Source organism: Cydia pomonella, chromosome 1 (assembly GCF_033807575.1).
Source record: "Cydia pomonella isolate Wapato2018A chromosome 1, ilCydPomo1, whole genome shotgun sequence".
Taxonomy (NCBI): domain Eukaryota; kingdom Metazoa; phylum Arthropoda; class Insecta; order Lepidoptera; family Tortricidae; genus Cydia; species Cydia pomonella.
This window is the reverse complement of record NC_084703.1, coordinates 38,467,880-38,483,142: the sequence shown is the minus strand read 5'-3', so window position 1 is coordinate 38,483,142 and position 15,263 is coordinate 38,467,880. Positions and strand designations below refer to the sequence as shown.

Genomic DNA, 15,263 nt, shown 5'->3' with positions numbered 1-15,263 from the left:
TAGTTATTGAACTCTTTCAGGGAACCCGTCTGCGATTATGCCTGCGATCTGAAACAAGCGTGAGTGGCGTAAATAACCCAGGCGGTTGTAACATGTAGGTAGCTGTCGGGATCATTCATTACTCGGTCACTACAGGCAGTGCTGAAACTAATGAAAGAGGCTTCTCTAGCGCATGTGCGGTCTGCGAGCGAGCTCTGGTGCGTATTCGGAAATAAGAAATATGAACCCAATTTGATATATTTATCAGTACGTCGCTTCGCCCTAGAGTGCTATTACACGTGTAGAAGTGCGGCGTTAATATTGAACGTAAATTAGTATATTTTATGTTTCAGAATACGCCCTCAGAGAGGGGATTCTTATGTTTCAACGTAGCGTCGAAACCGGCGGCGCTTCGCCAGTCAGTCTCGCTTGTGACATGAAAGGGCGCGGTCCTTCATACGTATCACGGTGCTTCGAGCAATGCTTCACCATGAACAGCCACATCGAAATGCATGTAACGGTGAGTGCTTTATACTTTTTGCATCTTTATCTTATACGCATTTATTGAATAAGCTGCGTTCGTTGTACTTTTATTGAATTTACTTCATGCATTTTTACTCCTTTGGTTAAATAATGTCTAGCACATGGCGAAACTTACAGAGATGTCAGTAAGTAAATCAAAAGTTGTTATTTTAAAACACATGTTGGAACAAACTGTTCAGATTTTAAGGAATAATTAATAGGTCATTTAAAGAACATTCGTTCGTTTATTAATTAAATAAATATACTTTTATCCAATTTAAGTAGTGTGCATAATAATCTTCTTTATTATTATTAGAAGCTAAAGCAATTTTAGCAAAATTAATTAATATATGTATATTTAAGAAACCATTAACATATTAAACGTTATTGTTAGTTGACCTTTATTAAAAAGTCCTTGTAACTACGAGTAAAAAAATATATCCTCAGATATAATATTAAGCCAGGCATTCAGCGAAAATTTGGGAAATTTGTGTTTAAATTCATTAACGGTGTCCTCTATTCACATTCAAGGTCAAACGTTTCGGGGGGTGAGGCATTTGCCTACGTCACAGGGGTAACAGCTATAACTTGTTGTTTTACGGGGAAAAGGCAAAGTTACAGGCAATGGCTGAATCAGCCAGAAATGTTATTAATTGTCTATTGTAGGTTTTTAAGTGCGTCTAAAATGTATCGCCAGATAAAGTCTTAAGTTAGAAAGTACCTACTTATTTTAATTTTCATTTTGTAGTTCAATTCCGATTTATAATACGTACGAATAATTACACGATTTACCAATATTTTATAGTGAAGTAATTAACGATTAACCATTTATTCAAGCCCCATTTTAGTGAATCATTTTGAAGAGCTTAAAGCCTTAAATCCGGAAAAATATTTTTCTATCTAAAAAAGTATGGTATAAAATTTTAAGAACTATTGATTTTCCCAGTAAACTTTTTTCTCCAGACATTTTATGGTTCGCAAATATAATAAAAAAAAATTTTTTGAACGGTTAATTTCTTTTTTTTTTTTTAAAATGAATGGAAATAATTTATAATTTGTAGCTAATATTTCCTACAGAGTTGATATGTCGACCCGATTCGAATGTCATGTATGATGATTCTAGTATTTCGTACCAAACAGAATCCAACCAAAAACATTTATTTGTGTATGTATATAAATATATACATTCTATGATATAAAGTACGCGTAATTGTGATTCTAAATGGCACAAACCTACTTACCTATAGGTACCATTATAAATTACTAAACTTTGGTACCTATGTATGTAAGTATTAATTTATTTTATTACTGTTTTCCCTGTACTTATACATACAAATTAGTGTTGGTAGGAATTCTAGTCTTTATAGTCTGAATTTGAAGAACTCAATTCTTTTTTACGAAACTCGGCGCTTAAAAGACTTCCGAGTCATTTATGGAGTTTTTTTTAAGAGAGCTCAAAAGGACTCGAGCCTCCGAATAAAGACTCCGTCAACAATTTCATAGGTTTAACCTAAGTAACAGTAAAGAAAATTTGCGTTATTGTATTTGTGTGCTATAACTAACTTATTACTTAAAGACAAAGCGTTTCGAAATTTTGCATACAAAATATTGAGAGTTCTCTGAAAAGGACTGAAGTACCTACAAAAGACTCGAGTCTCTAACAAGTTGAAAAGAACTCGAGTTTAGACTTAAAATGTGGGTCTGAAAAACTGGGTCGAGTTTCAAAGCAAAGGACTCAAAGGACTCGAGTCTTAACCAACACTAATACAAATAACATAATAACGACATAATAATAAATAAAATAATATAAATAACGGGGTTTAGACCCCGTTATCAATGTGACAATTCATTGAATAAACGGTTGACAAAACTGTGTACCGTAAAGAACACTTAACTTCACCGTTGTTGCTAAATTTCGCCTAAGTAAAATAATAATTTTAAATAAATAACCATTGAATCTACAAGAAGTAGAGCCGGATAAAAATAGTTAAAAGTAAAAAATACTAAAAACCTCAACTTTGCACCCGTCCCCAATTTCGCCTTATCATTTTTTTAACCTCCTAAGACCCTGAGTACAAATTTTTGTACATATTCCAAAATCTATTTTGAACTTTTATTATGTAACCAAGGGTTCCAAATTCAAAAAACAGATTATTAGTTCTGGGTCTCAGGAGGTTGTAAAAATTGTACTAAAATTTATTCCATATTGTAAATGTTCAATTACTAAACGCCCATGTTAGTAAAGGCGAAGTTATCCTTGTAAGGCCTAATTAGAACTTTTATTAACTGGAAATTTGTGTATGTGCCACGAGGACGACAAAAGGCGAATTTAGGATACGTGTTTTTGCCAATCCTTATTTGCAATGAACAGCAACATTGAAGGGCTTTGCTAATAAATTAATAATACACTGCTGATCGATTTGTCTTTATTGCCCAGGTGATATAAACTGCCAATTAAATAATAAACTTCGTGTGCTGATTATAACTATTTTTGAAACTTTTTTACTAGTTATCGTTTTAATAAATAGGTATTCTTCATATTATCTTATCTTAGGTTACCTAGGTTGATAAGATACTTTACTGCTGTGCTCATGCTGTGCTGTTACTTTAGATATAGGTACACGATAGTATGAGAATCCTATACCTATTGCATTATATTGTGTAATTGTTAACATCATTTAAGTACTAGGTGCCCACGACGAACCCGAGAGATTTTAACCACATTTCTGAGGCCAAAAGAAGAAAAAAATGAACACAATAAATGAAATTTGTTTAGTTTTTTTTTTGTATGTATTTGTACATAAAATGTATTGGTTGTCACTTTTTAGATATTTGGACTAGGTCCCATAGTGGCAACATCGCCATCAAAAAGGCGTTTTGCACGAAGTGACAATAAAAATATGTTTTTTTTTTTGTAAGTGGCTTTAACTCTGAAATTAGGTGGATTTAAAAAAACTTTAATGACATTTTAGTCTTTGAATATGATGAGGAATATACGGTTCTCTCGCAATGCTCACGGGCACCGTGTATAAGGCATAATATATAGGACCTATATGAAGTTTATAATTACATATTATAATGCAATATAGGATGTTCATACTATCGTGTACCTATATATATTATGCCTTATACCGGGTGTTGCCTATAGCAGGAGCAATAAATTAAACTGTAAGTTGTACTCCTCAAACTGACCAACATTTGTTCAGCGACTTTTAAAAATAACTCGTGTTTTGAATTTTGTTACACTTCAAAGTTTATTCCAAGACGCAATGTATTGCGAATTTTGTCATGTTTAAAGGGTGACAAGTAACGGTAATTACAATAATGATGGCGTACATTGACGTCAATATTTATTTTATATGAAAAATAAGAAATCTAAAGACTTCATAATTTTTAATAGTTATTGCACAAAAGTGTCATCATTTGAGGAGTACAGTATATGTTTTAATTATTTGCTCATGTTACAGGACCCGGTATATGAATTTATAAAGTGCAATAAAATAAAATAAATAAGTCTTACTCGTATTGTTATTAGCTAAATTTCTTACTTGTACGTATGCAAAAAATGACCTTTGTATTTCACCTACTTATTGCAACATTGGTTTAAATAGGTACTAAAACGAAATAATATTTTTACGAACGCTATGAACAGACATAGGAAATCGTGTGGCAAAATTGTTTGACAAGTAGGGAGTTCCTGTATCGATAAACTCGACTATCGATGCTAGTTCTAGACTCGACTATCGATGCTAGTTTTAGACGACCGGTTTGGCCTAGTGGGTAGTGACCCTGCCTACGAAGCTGATGGTCCCGGGTTCAAATCCTGGTAAGGGCATTTATTCGTGTGATGAGCATGGATATTTGTTCCTGAGTCATGGGTGTTTTCTACCTATTTAAGTATTTATAAATATTTATATATTATACATACCGTTGTCTAAGTACCCTCAACACACGCCTTATTGAGCTTACTGTGGGACTTAGTCAATTTGTGTAATAATGTCCTATAATATTTATTTATTTATTATTAGTTCTATATACTAGTGATCACTCAAGGGTTTGCTTGTAAAAATACGTTTTTATTAATTGTAAAAATAATAATGAAATAATAACTTAATGTACTCTTCTTCGTTTTTAAGACAAGACAAGACAATTTTACACATCCCAATTTTTTTCTTCGTGAATGTCCCATTTACTATTGTTAAAGTAAACGACCAGAATTTGTTCCATATTTTCGGGTATTAAGCATCTAAAATTAAGAGAGTAAAATTATAAAATTGTCTTGTCTTGTCTTAAAAACGAAGAAGAGTACATTGAGTTATTATTAATTATTTTTTTACTCTTACTAAAAACATATTTTTACAAGCAAACCCTTGAGTGATCACTAGTATATAGAATTAGCATCGATAGTTGAGTTTATCGATACAGGAACTCCCTACTTGTCAAACAATTTTGCCCCACGGATTCCTGCCTGGCTATGAATTTTATTGTATACCCAACTGCAATGGGGAATAAGCAAAAAACCATTATTTAAAAAAATACTTGTATATACCTATTTTGTAGTTCACCCTATTCCCAGAATACAGCATGTAGGGAAAAATCCGCACCTAATGAAAAGTTTCAAAAAAGTTGGGAAACGTCCCGGAAAAACTAGAATATTACACAATAAAACGGAAACTTATTTTACAGTACATATGGTGCTGGGAATGAGCACTTTCCGTGCATATGTCGAAACTTTAAAGAGCCATATGTACTGTAAAACGTTGTACGATACACGTGCGGATAGGTAGTTCGCAGCTCGTGTCGACTCCCTTCGGCCGTGTTTTAATTTATCGCTACCCGTTGCGAATTTCCTATTTTCTGCACTTTTGTCGTAAATAACCTATTTTATGGAATATTCCTGCTGGAATATGGAAGTTTATTTTTAGATATGGAAATGCGTAAAATTTCGCTTTGGTAACTTTCCATCTGCATATGAGTAAAGTAAAGCCTGACCAGTAATATATGATCACGCGCCCATGTTGCAGAATGTCATTTAAGCTAATTTTTTCATATTAACTGTTACATGAGACAATGATCATATATTTCTGGTCGGGCTTTAAACAGTAGCCTTACCAGGAGTTTGACACTGACATACTCGCTAACGTCTGTAACTTACTTTTTATAAATCTCACTTGCATATGTCAGTTCCAGATGCATAGAATCTTATACCTTTAAACGAGCAATTCTTGTTCGGAAACGGCTCTAACGATTTCTCTGAAATTTGGTATATGGGGGTTTTTGGGGGTATACAATCGATCTAGATTAGTCTTATGTTTGGGAAAACGCGTGTTTTCGAGTTTTCATGCGTTTTTCTTTCGACGCAGAATATGGTCGCTAATTTCGTGTTGCCGGCCACTGTCCGTTTGGTCCAGCGGGTTAAGACGCGGACGGCTAGAAACGAGTGTTACGGGTTGGAATCTCGCCCGGTGACTAACTTTTGTTTTTTTTTATATGTTCAAGTTTATATATAATTTAGTAAAAAAATTAGCTATGTAATAAGAGAAATTGGCAATAGATGGCGTTACTCTGTGACAAGTGCTGTAAGGTTGAAATCGATTGTAAATAATAATAATTGTCAGTTCACATTTTACTTTTTAAGTTTATGTAGATTACCACCATATTACAATAAATAGTTATAACCGAGCAAAGCTCGGTCGCCCAGGTACTGTACTGTAAAACGTTGTACGATACATGGGCGAATATGATTTCCTATTTTTCACACTTGTATCGTAAATAACTATTACAGAACATATGGTGCTACTTTACCGCACTAGTGCAAAAATTAGCATATTACGTTACTGTGTCGAACATTTAAAGGGCTGTACTATAAAACGTTGTACGATACATGTGCGAATAGGTAATTCGCAACTCGTGTCGATTTAAAATACTCCCTTCGGTCGTGATTTAATATATCGCCACTCGTTTCGAATTTCCTATTTTTCGCACTTACATTACGATACAATGTACTATTGTAAAACTGCACAGCTACCATGAGTTGGTATTAGTCATTTACGTTAGCCTCTGTGTAAACTCGATCCCAGTCCATCTCGCTCGCACTGATGTTATTGTTCATAATAAGGTAGAATTTTGATGAAGATTTGGTCATAATTTTTATTTAACTAAGGTCAAGTTGTACAGAAGATACGCGTCTCTGACAATTTAGGAAACATTCGAACTTGACTTAACGTATAGATTTAAAAAAATCGACATTATACACCGTGTATTTATTGAATTCCGATAACCGTTAAGTATGATTAAGGAAACTATTTGAAATTACTTATTGCATAATAGGTAATTTTCAAAAAAAAAAATCAACTGTTAAATAAATAATTAAATCTTGCATATAGCGTTGTTGTAACACGGGCATTACATTTAATACAACCAAACAATTGAAATCATTTCTATGTCATTTCGAACATCAATCGTCCGAGATAGTACTTAGCTTAGTTGAAAATGAATAAACTCATACTAAATACTAATCAATACGTAAACAGGCCCTAAGGCAAGTGTCCACGCTCGTAAGGGCCTTATTAGAAAAATAATAATTATTGATTATCACCGAAATGGAGTTAGTTAGAATACCGGTGTCTTTGAGAAAGTTAATTAATTTAAGTTCAGGAATGCACCCTTGAAATTAACGGAAAAAAAAACATAGTGTATACATATTAGGTACTTACCGGTGAGGACTCCTAGGACTCAAATAGTTAGGTACCTAACTAAAATTATAAATATAAAATATTGTGTTGTTTTTATCTACTCGCATACATTTCATAAACCCAATAATTGCATCATAGAATGCATTCAAAACTCGTAAATAAAATAACGGCCAGCCATCAAGATAAATTGTTTTGGTACAACAAATTCCTTATCTGTGAAAATGTTATTATTGCATAATAATAACATCGAAATCGATTTTCTAATAACATTCATATTTAGAATATCTTTGAGAAAAAAGCAATTCGTTTTGACCTCTATTCTAATATCAGTCGAGATGACGATTTATTCGAAATAAAGTGTCAATTGCAAACAATTTTGATGAATTTCTAGGATGGCCTGACCTGATCTGAAAGACTTTAAAAAACATAAATATTATAATACACAACAATATTTATATTACCTGGAAAGAAAAATGTGAGATAATCAACTGAATAACCTATACATACGAACTTTGATTTTCTTTATGAATTACCCTGGAAGGTTGTCTGGAAGAGATCGCTTCTTAGCGATAAGACCGCCTGTTGTTACCTAACTTTTAAGTGTTATTTCATTTCCTGCCTATTTTAAACTGTATGGTGCACAATAAAGAATATTTACTTACTTACCCTTAAAACAATCATAATAATAATTTGTTAATTATTTTGATAAAAAAGTGATTTACAAACAAATTCTCACTTTCCCAATGAAATACCCTTAAAACAATAGTAAATCTTAATAAACACCTCAATTTGTAAATTATTTGGAGAATGAGGAGTGATCAAATAGGTATTTATATGATTATACGCCATTTAATCATCCCGTATTGGTTTCGCCAAATTACAGGACAGTGAAAAATTCGTGCGTGAAATACGGGACAACCCGTACAATACGGGACATCTAGTCACCCTATGAATTTCGCATGTTAGGTGGTATCGAACGATATGATAGTTCAGCCCACCCAAAATAACTATAGTTTTGTCTCTGAATTTAAAAAAAAGCTACCGTGACATGTTCAGTTTATCTTTTATAAGTTTGTAACAATAAATAGTACATTACTATACACGTGCGAAAAGTAGGAAATTACCTTTTCGCGCGTGTATTCTAGTACGTTTTACTATACATATGGCCCTTTCAATTTTCGACATATGCATGTATGGTGCTAGTTACCGTACTAGGGTGGTAAAGTTTGCACTGTAATAGTACATTTCGATGCTAGTGCGGAAAGTATGTCATTACTCCACGAGTACCGAGATATGTAGAATGACATTTGCGCACGTATATCACATCGTATATAAATTTCAATTTCCTTTTGTAATGTACGTCGAACTAAGTTCCAAATGATAATTCGGGCGGCGCGGCGGGCAATGTTTCTTTGGAACTAAGTTGACGCTCATTACAGAAGGTCTTGTTTGGACTCGTGTAACTTGTGAAATGTTTTAACTAGGGCTATCATTTTGAAGTCATCTTTTAGATGATATCCTGTACTGTCTTTTTAGAATAAAAAAAGTACAGGTCATTGACCTCGTTTTCGAAAAATAAGATAAAATGTGAAAAAAAAGTAAATTTTTAAAGACAATTTTTATGTTCGTTATTAATTCTTGAGTATTTGTGGAAAATTCTCTGTAACAATTATGCTTGAAATTTATGCCCTAATTCATAAGCTATTGAATGATTGTTATTTTTTAAATGTGCGATAAGTAAATGGACAGATAATGGTACATTAACCAAATGCAGTCGTGTTTAGCGCCATAAAACTTTGAAGGGGTGTATTTTTAAAACGGTTGAGCAAAAACATCGGTATGGGGGGTGATTTGTCGATAAAATTCATCGTATTATACGTGGTTAACGGCTCCACTATACGTGCACAAACACATTGTATAAAACATTGTACTATTATTACCTAAGTATCGTTATTTATGATTATTTATGTATCGTATATTTAAATTGTATACTTAAAAAATATATCGAATGTTGCCTTTGGAAACTTACAACATGCTTGCAGTAAGAAAAAACGCCTCTTATTTGTCAGGCGCGTTTCGGCAGCTATTCCGTTCCATTCAGACAACTTATTAACAACGGTTTTTCAATATTCAGTATTAAAAAATAAATGTGTTATAAAGATGAAGAGGTAAGTAATAAAATATGAAATATGCTTATATTTATTATTTTTACATTAACAGTACCTAGGTTTTTATGTTGATTAAGACTTTTAACTTTAACTTTAACACCCATCAATAAGTAATCATGAATTGGAACAAGTGGAAAAGTAAAAAGCACTAGTTCGCGAAATCCAACTTTCCGCACGCTAATCAGCTACGTAAAGTAGCACTTTTTGAGCAACTTTATTAAAAATAAAGTATTAAATTTTAGTGTAAAATCAGCGATAAAGATATTTCGGAGACGCTACCTGACCTGATATCCGCGAGTTCCACGAGGTGATGGCGCAATGCCATCCGTGACATGCGGTTAGTGAATACATCATAGAGAGCTTATGATATGTGTGTGTAGATAAAATAGTGTATGTAACTGTACATAATTAGGCATTACAACACTCGTGTTTTAATGAACCCACACTCGTATTTTAATGCCTTTCCTAAAGCTAATTTTTACGCGGCACCTTTACAGGCGGAAATACATTGTTTTCGGTACATTTTTTAAATAAAAAGAACTGAATATGTACCAGTATCGTTATATTTGTATCGTTTACAGAAGTGACCTTTTTCTAAAATGTGTTTGACCCTAACATGGAAAGTAACCTTTACCACGAGGTATTCAGCTGGCGAAGCTTATAGGCTAAATGAAATGAGGTCCCTACTGTAGGTAAGTGCCGGCTTTAATAGATGTCGTTGCCCCAATCAAATTGTTCGTTATTTATAGTGCCACAGACACTGGAACGCTACGTGTCAGTTTCTAATCACGTGCCATTCTACCTACTTGGTACATGTAACGCGAGAATACGTAACAATCGTATGTATGCGACACCAAGCCAAATAGCCAGCGTCTATTTAAATTGAGATTATTTATTATCATTAATCGTAAGAATTGGCGGTGGGTTCGCAGACAAGAATAGAACGCTAATGTGGAATCTTGTACAGAATACCTACCCTTGTTCGGCTTCTCCGCGTAAGAGCATAATACGTAGCTAAATATTAAGTACTATTTGGCGTTGAAACTATCTGGTCTATGGGGTCTCAGCGCGCACAAGTTTTTTTGCAGAAATCGCGAAGGGTCTGGTTGACGTAACTGGTGACCGAAGAGCTGGCTTTCGTGATTTTCGACTGCGGGTCTGTACGTAACAAATACGGGCATAAAATACTGGAGGAAGATCTCCGGGCGCGGTAGATAGAGGATACGTTTATTTCTCAAATTTTTGACAAATGTATGTGGCTTTTTTTGGCCAGGGCCGCTCTTGGGGGTAATTGTGTAAAACAGTTAAAATGTTATTGTTTTAGCTACCTACCTATTCCCTACCTATATATAATACTGGCGCCCCGGCTTCGCACGGATTACATAAAACCTTAACAAATTATACACCTAAACCTTCCTCAAGAATCACTCTACCGCGTGTATTTTTGATATACCCACAAACTTAAACGAGACTACTTTGATACTTATGTAGGTTTTAGTAGTATGAAATGATTCTGAAGGAAATTTTGTATTTACTTTTAACCACAACCGCATATTTTTTTTCGTGCAGCAATGTATTTCGTACATCGTGATCACTTGTGACAGTTATGACGTCGCGTTATTAAATATGCGACGTTTTGAATTAGCACAAATTAGTGATACATTGCTGGCTGTATTTAATATCAAAAAATTAAAGTCGTCCATTTTTTATAAAACCTATGTGTGTTTATTAGGCTTAACTAACTACCCTTTGATTATGTGGTCGTATCAAAAATACACGCTGTATTTATAGCTGAAACCCGCATGAAAATCCGTTCAGTCGTTTTTGAGTTTATCGCGAACACACATACAAACAGACAGACGTGGCGGGGACTTTGTTTTATAAGGTGTAGCAAGCAACGCAAGTAGGTTAGGATTTATTTTTGTGTAAGTCCATAAACAAAAATAAATCCTAACATAATTGTTTTGTTTTAACAATTTGTTATGGTTTTCATCTTGTTGTGATATACGTGTGCTGTTGCACCAATCAGTATGAGCCGTTAACGCCGATTGGTGCTCAAGAAATGCAATCAAAATTCTTCTCAAAAGGTATCGCGCTCGTTCTTGTTGGTGCGCGTGAGTTGTCTGTCTGTCTGATGATACGACTCAAGGTCGTGTCAAAATAAGGCAAGCCCCTTATCAAATTCTTAACCCTTTTCCAGGCCGCACCGATATACATCCAAATATATTTCAAATATAATTCAGTTTTAAAGATTCATTTGGAGACAATGTTTCCCTAACGTCCAATCTAATTTGTACCTGAAATCGGATTGATAAGGTTGAAATTGTATTGGCGCATATGTAGTCGAGAAATCATACTTTGAATGGAAAACGGTTAACACAGAATGGGTCTCCTTTTCTTGCAGGAGTTCTTCGCATTTTTATTAGTTTGGCCGTGTTTACGGAATCTATTTTATAAAGGTACAAGTAGGTATACCTACCACCTCGGCGGTAAAGCACTTAGGAGGAGCACTCTAGTACTTAAATAAAAAGCTTTATATTGAAAACTATTAATTTATAGTTTAGCCTTGCAATAAGTACAGTCGCGGACTTTAATTGTTGAGCCATTTAGGGTTTACTTTACATTGGAGTTGTCATAGCGTTAGTATTGACAACGAAATTAGCTTGTACCGTAAAATTCAAGAAAATACTAATTTCATTATTTGGCCAAACATTCACACACATTATAGTACGAAGCTTTGTGCATATTTAAATGCATTTCGTCCAATATACCTAAAACAGCAAACAGGATTAATTGTTTCAAGAGAAAATTAATTAATCGAAATAAAAAAAACTATCCGAGAGCAAGTTGCACTCGCGCATTTAGGGATCAGTTGTATATAAAACAATTTTAACCTATTTACATAGTAGGTAAAATAATTAATACTAACTCGTGTTATCCTAAAAATATATATTTAATAACTAGTGAGTTGATGGTCTCTTACTGCATTATATATTTACACATATGTTCCCTTTCGTGCCACATGTCGTGTCTAATCGAACATGTTAAAGCTTTCCCATTCGAACTTGTCAGAGCGATAAAATACCACTTTCATGCTTGAACTGATGTCGTCATCGCTGTAGTATGTACCTGTTATTTTATTCTTATCCAAAGAAAATATAGCAATATTCGATTCCAATTATGAGCTAAGTTACCGAAAAAAGTCTTAAAAAATACTAAGACTGAAGATGAAATTTGTCAAACGCCTACGCGCTGAAATCGCGAAGTCTTTGGGTGACGCATGCGTGGAATGTATTGATTGGTCCGTGGCTGATTTTGTTCGACTAGAATGAAAATAGAAAAATCAAAATCCTTTAAATAAATTTGAGTTTATAATATGGCAACAATTACACCAACCATTGCAAAATGTAACGTTCAAGCCGCTACTCGTAGTTAGAATTTATTCAGCATTCATATTGCTCGTGAATGTGGCGTAATTCCACGGACATCGCGAAGGTGACCTTGGTTCGTTAGCGAAGAAGATCGCGTTTGCTGCGGACAGAATGACTCAAAGAAGCGTTCAATCGTTCAGCTAAACTCTTAAATTGAATACTTTAACCACGACTGATAAGATGTGTTTCTAGAAGGAGAGGACATGCTTTCGCACTGATATCTTTTAGCAGTAAAGTCATTTCGGGGGTCTGTCCGTCATTGTGTTTGTGTTTTAAAGAGATGCGTCTCGTAGGTCAGATCACGTGCCGTTCGCAATCTCAGAATAACTGGCCGTCGCTTCTAATTATAATTCGCATCTCCTCCACTTGTTCTAATGTTTCCAAAGCATAACGGAAAGTCTTTTTAGTGATAAGATAAGAGAACACCATAACATATACAGTTGCGTAATAAGTTTATGTACCTAAGCAAATATAGGGCCTAGGTACTACATATAAGCTTTTTAATTAACCTATCGGTAATGTTAATATTGCAACTTTAATCCTCATACGTTCGTAGCCTTTGTTAAACACTATAAAAAAGATTTTTGTTCAACAAAATGATAACCTAAAGCGAATATAATATGTCAATCATACAACTTAAAACTTTTTAATTAAAATCCTCGCCCATGCAGCTTACCTCAGTATAAGTAAGAACACCTTGGTGTTGTGTGCAAGTAACGAGTTATGAACGCGGCAAAAGTAATACCTAAGTAAATAATATTTTGTTTTCTCTTCCTCTTCTTCGTCATTCATTCTTGACAGTGGTCGTACTGGTCGTGGAGGTCATGTCGTGAGTTTTTTTTATACAGGCTTGGGTTTTGTAACTGATCCAAATATTTTAATATAGCCACGAAGAAGTATTGTGCAGTAGATAATAACTTTATGTTTGCTTTGGTTCGATGTAGGGCCCAATATTGGTTCCTGTTCACCTGTGGATATTTTAGTCCAGTCATACTCTACGTTAAACTTACAACTATTGCAGTTAAATCCGAAACATCTAGGTAGTATTTTACTAGTATGTACTTGGATGAATTGGTTTGGCATTATGCCCATATCAACGTATCACAACTACATATTTGTCCTTAAAATATTACTCTTTTAGTTGCACCTTAACATTGTCATGAAATGTACCTATAACCTATTGATACACAAACATGCTAACCTTAAAGTTATACCTAGCTGTGTATTTGGAATAAGTAGGTTAGTTTTGTGGTAAATACTGCTTAGTATAACTTAATCATAAATAATTTGTTCAGTTATTTGTGATTCAGCATTAAAATGTTGGTATGAGTGCATTGACATACTTTAAATTGCGCATTATGATTACTAAGTCTTTGTTATTCTAGCTTTAATATTCTTTTGTGGTTTAGCGTGTTTTTGATATGACCACATAATAGTCAAAGAGCAGTTAGTCTAGGTTTTAATAAACACACTTTCATAGGTTTTATAAAAAAATGGACGACTTTACTTTTCCATATAAAATAATTCAGCAAGCAATGTATCACTACTTTCTTCTAAGTCGAAACTTCGCATTAGTTTACAGTAATTATAATTACATATACTAATTTATGACATTAATAACGCGACGTCACAACTGTCACAAGACAAGTGATTAACAGTCAGCTTCAAAAGTAGCAGATCAAACAAGGTGTCAAAAGTATCTACCAATCTGTAACAGCTTAACAAAAAGTGATAGTTCTATATGTAGAACAATTAAGACTGAAAAAAGATATACTTTTGAACGTACATTTTAGAGATTTATCTATATTTGGAAATTTTTTCGGGAATATCAGATACTTTTGGCGCGTTGTTTCATCCGCTAATATTGATACTGATTGTACGAAATAAATTTCAGTCTTTTTTCTAATTTAACAATAAATTATTAACATTGAACCAATTTACTACTTTAGAAATAGCATTGTTTACATCACTGATAGCTTGTTGCTGTCGTTTGAATTTGAAAATAAGTGAGGTATCGTCTGCAAACAATACTATATCATGGTGGGTCTTTACAAGGTAAGGCAGGTCATTAATGTGGATAAGGAACAGGAACCACCCCAATATTGACCCTTGCGGTACACCCATCGGTCCGGAAATACTGCAGGCGACAGTTCCACAGTTTAGCTGTGTGTGCAGGACCTGTCTACAAAGCTCTAACGAAGCATCATAGTACGGCGCGTGCATGACTGTCTAATCTCCAGCTACCTTGTGACGGCAGACGGCAGGTACCTGAAGAGCGGTGTTATTATTATTCTATTATACATAAAGAGCGTTTGTTATCTACTTTCAACCCGCCGTTACTCTCGGTCACAGTTTCCCCTATTAATACAAAGCACAGCCCTCCCGCAGCTGTTCTCATTTCCTTTCGTAACCCAATAAGAACCCTTGCTCATTATTTTGCGGTATCAGACAAATGTAAGTCCTCAGTT

General features: G+C 34.1%; 1 protein-coding gene across 1 annotated transcript in view; it reads left to right on the top strand.

The window, feature by feature from the left end:
- Positions 1–358: 358 nt before the first annotated feature.
- The window catches only part of LOC133522527 (b(0,+)-type amino acid transporter 1), a 61,356-nt gene continuing 46,451 nt past the window's right edge, over positions 359–15,263 (top strand). Inside the window, exon 1 of the mRNA XM_061857901.1 lies at positions 359–499. Coding sequence (XP_061713885.1) covers positions 460–499 — 40 coding nt within the window. The 5' untranslated portion in view covers positions 359–459. The remainder of the gene's footprint in view (positions 500–15,263) is intronic.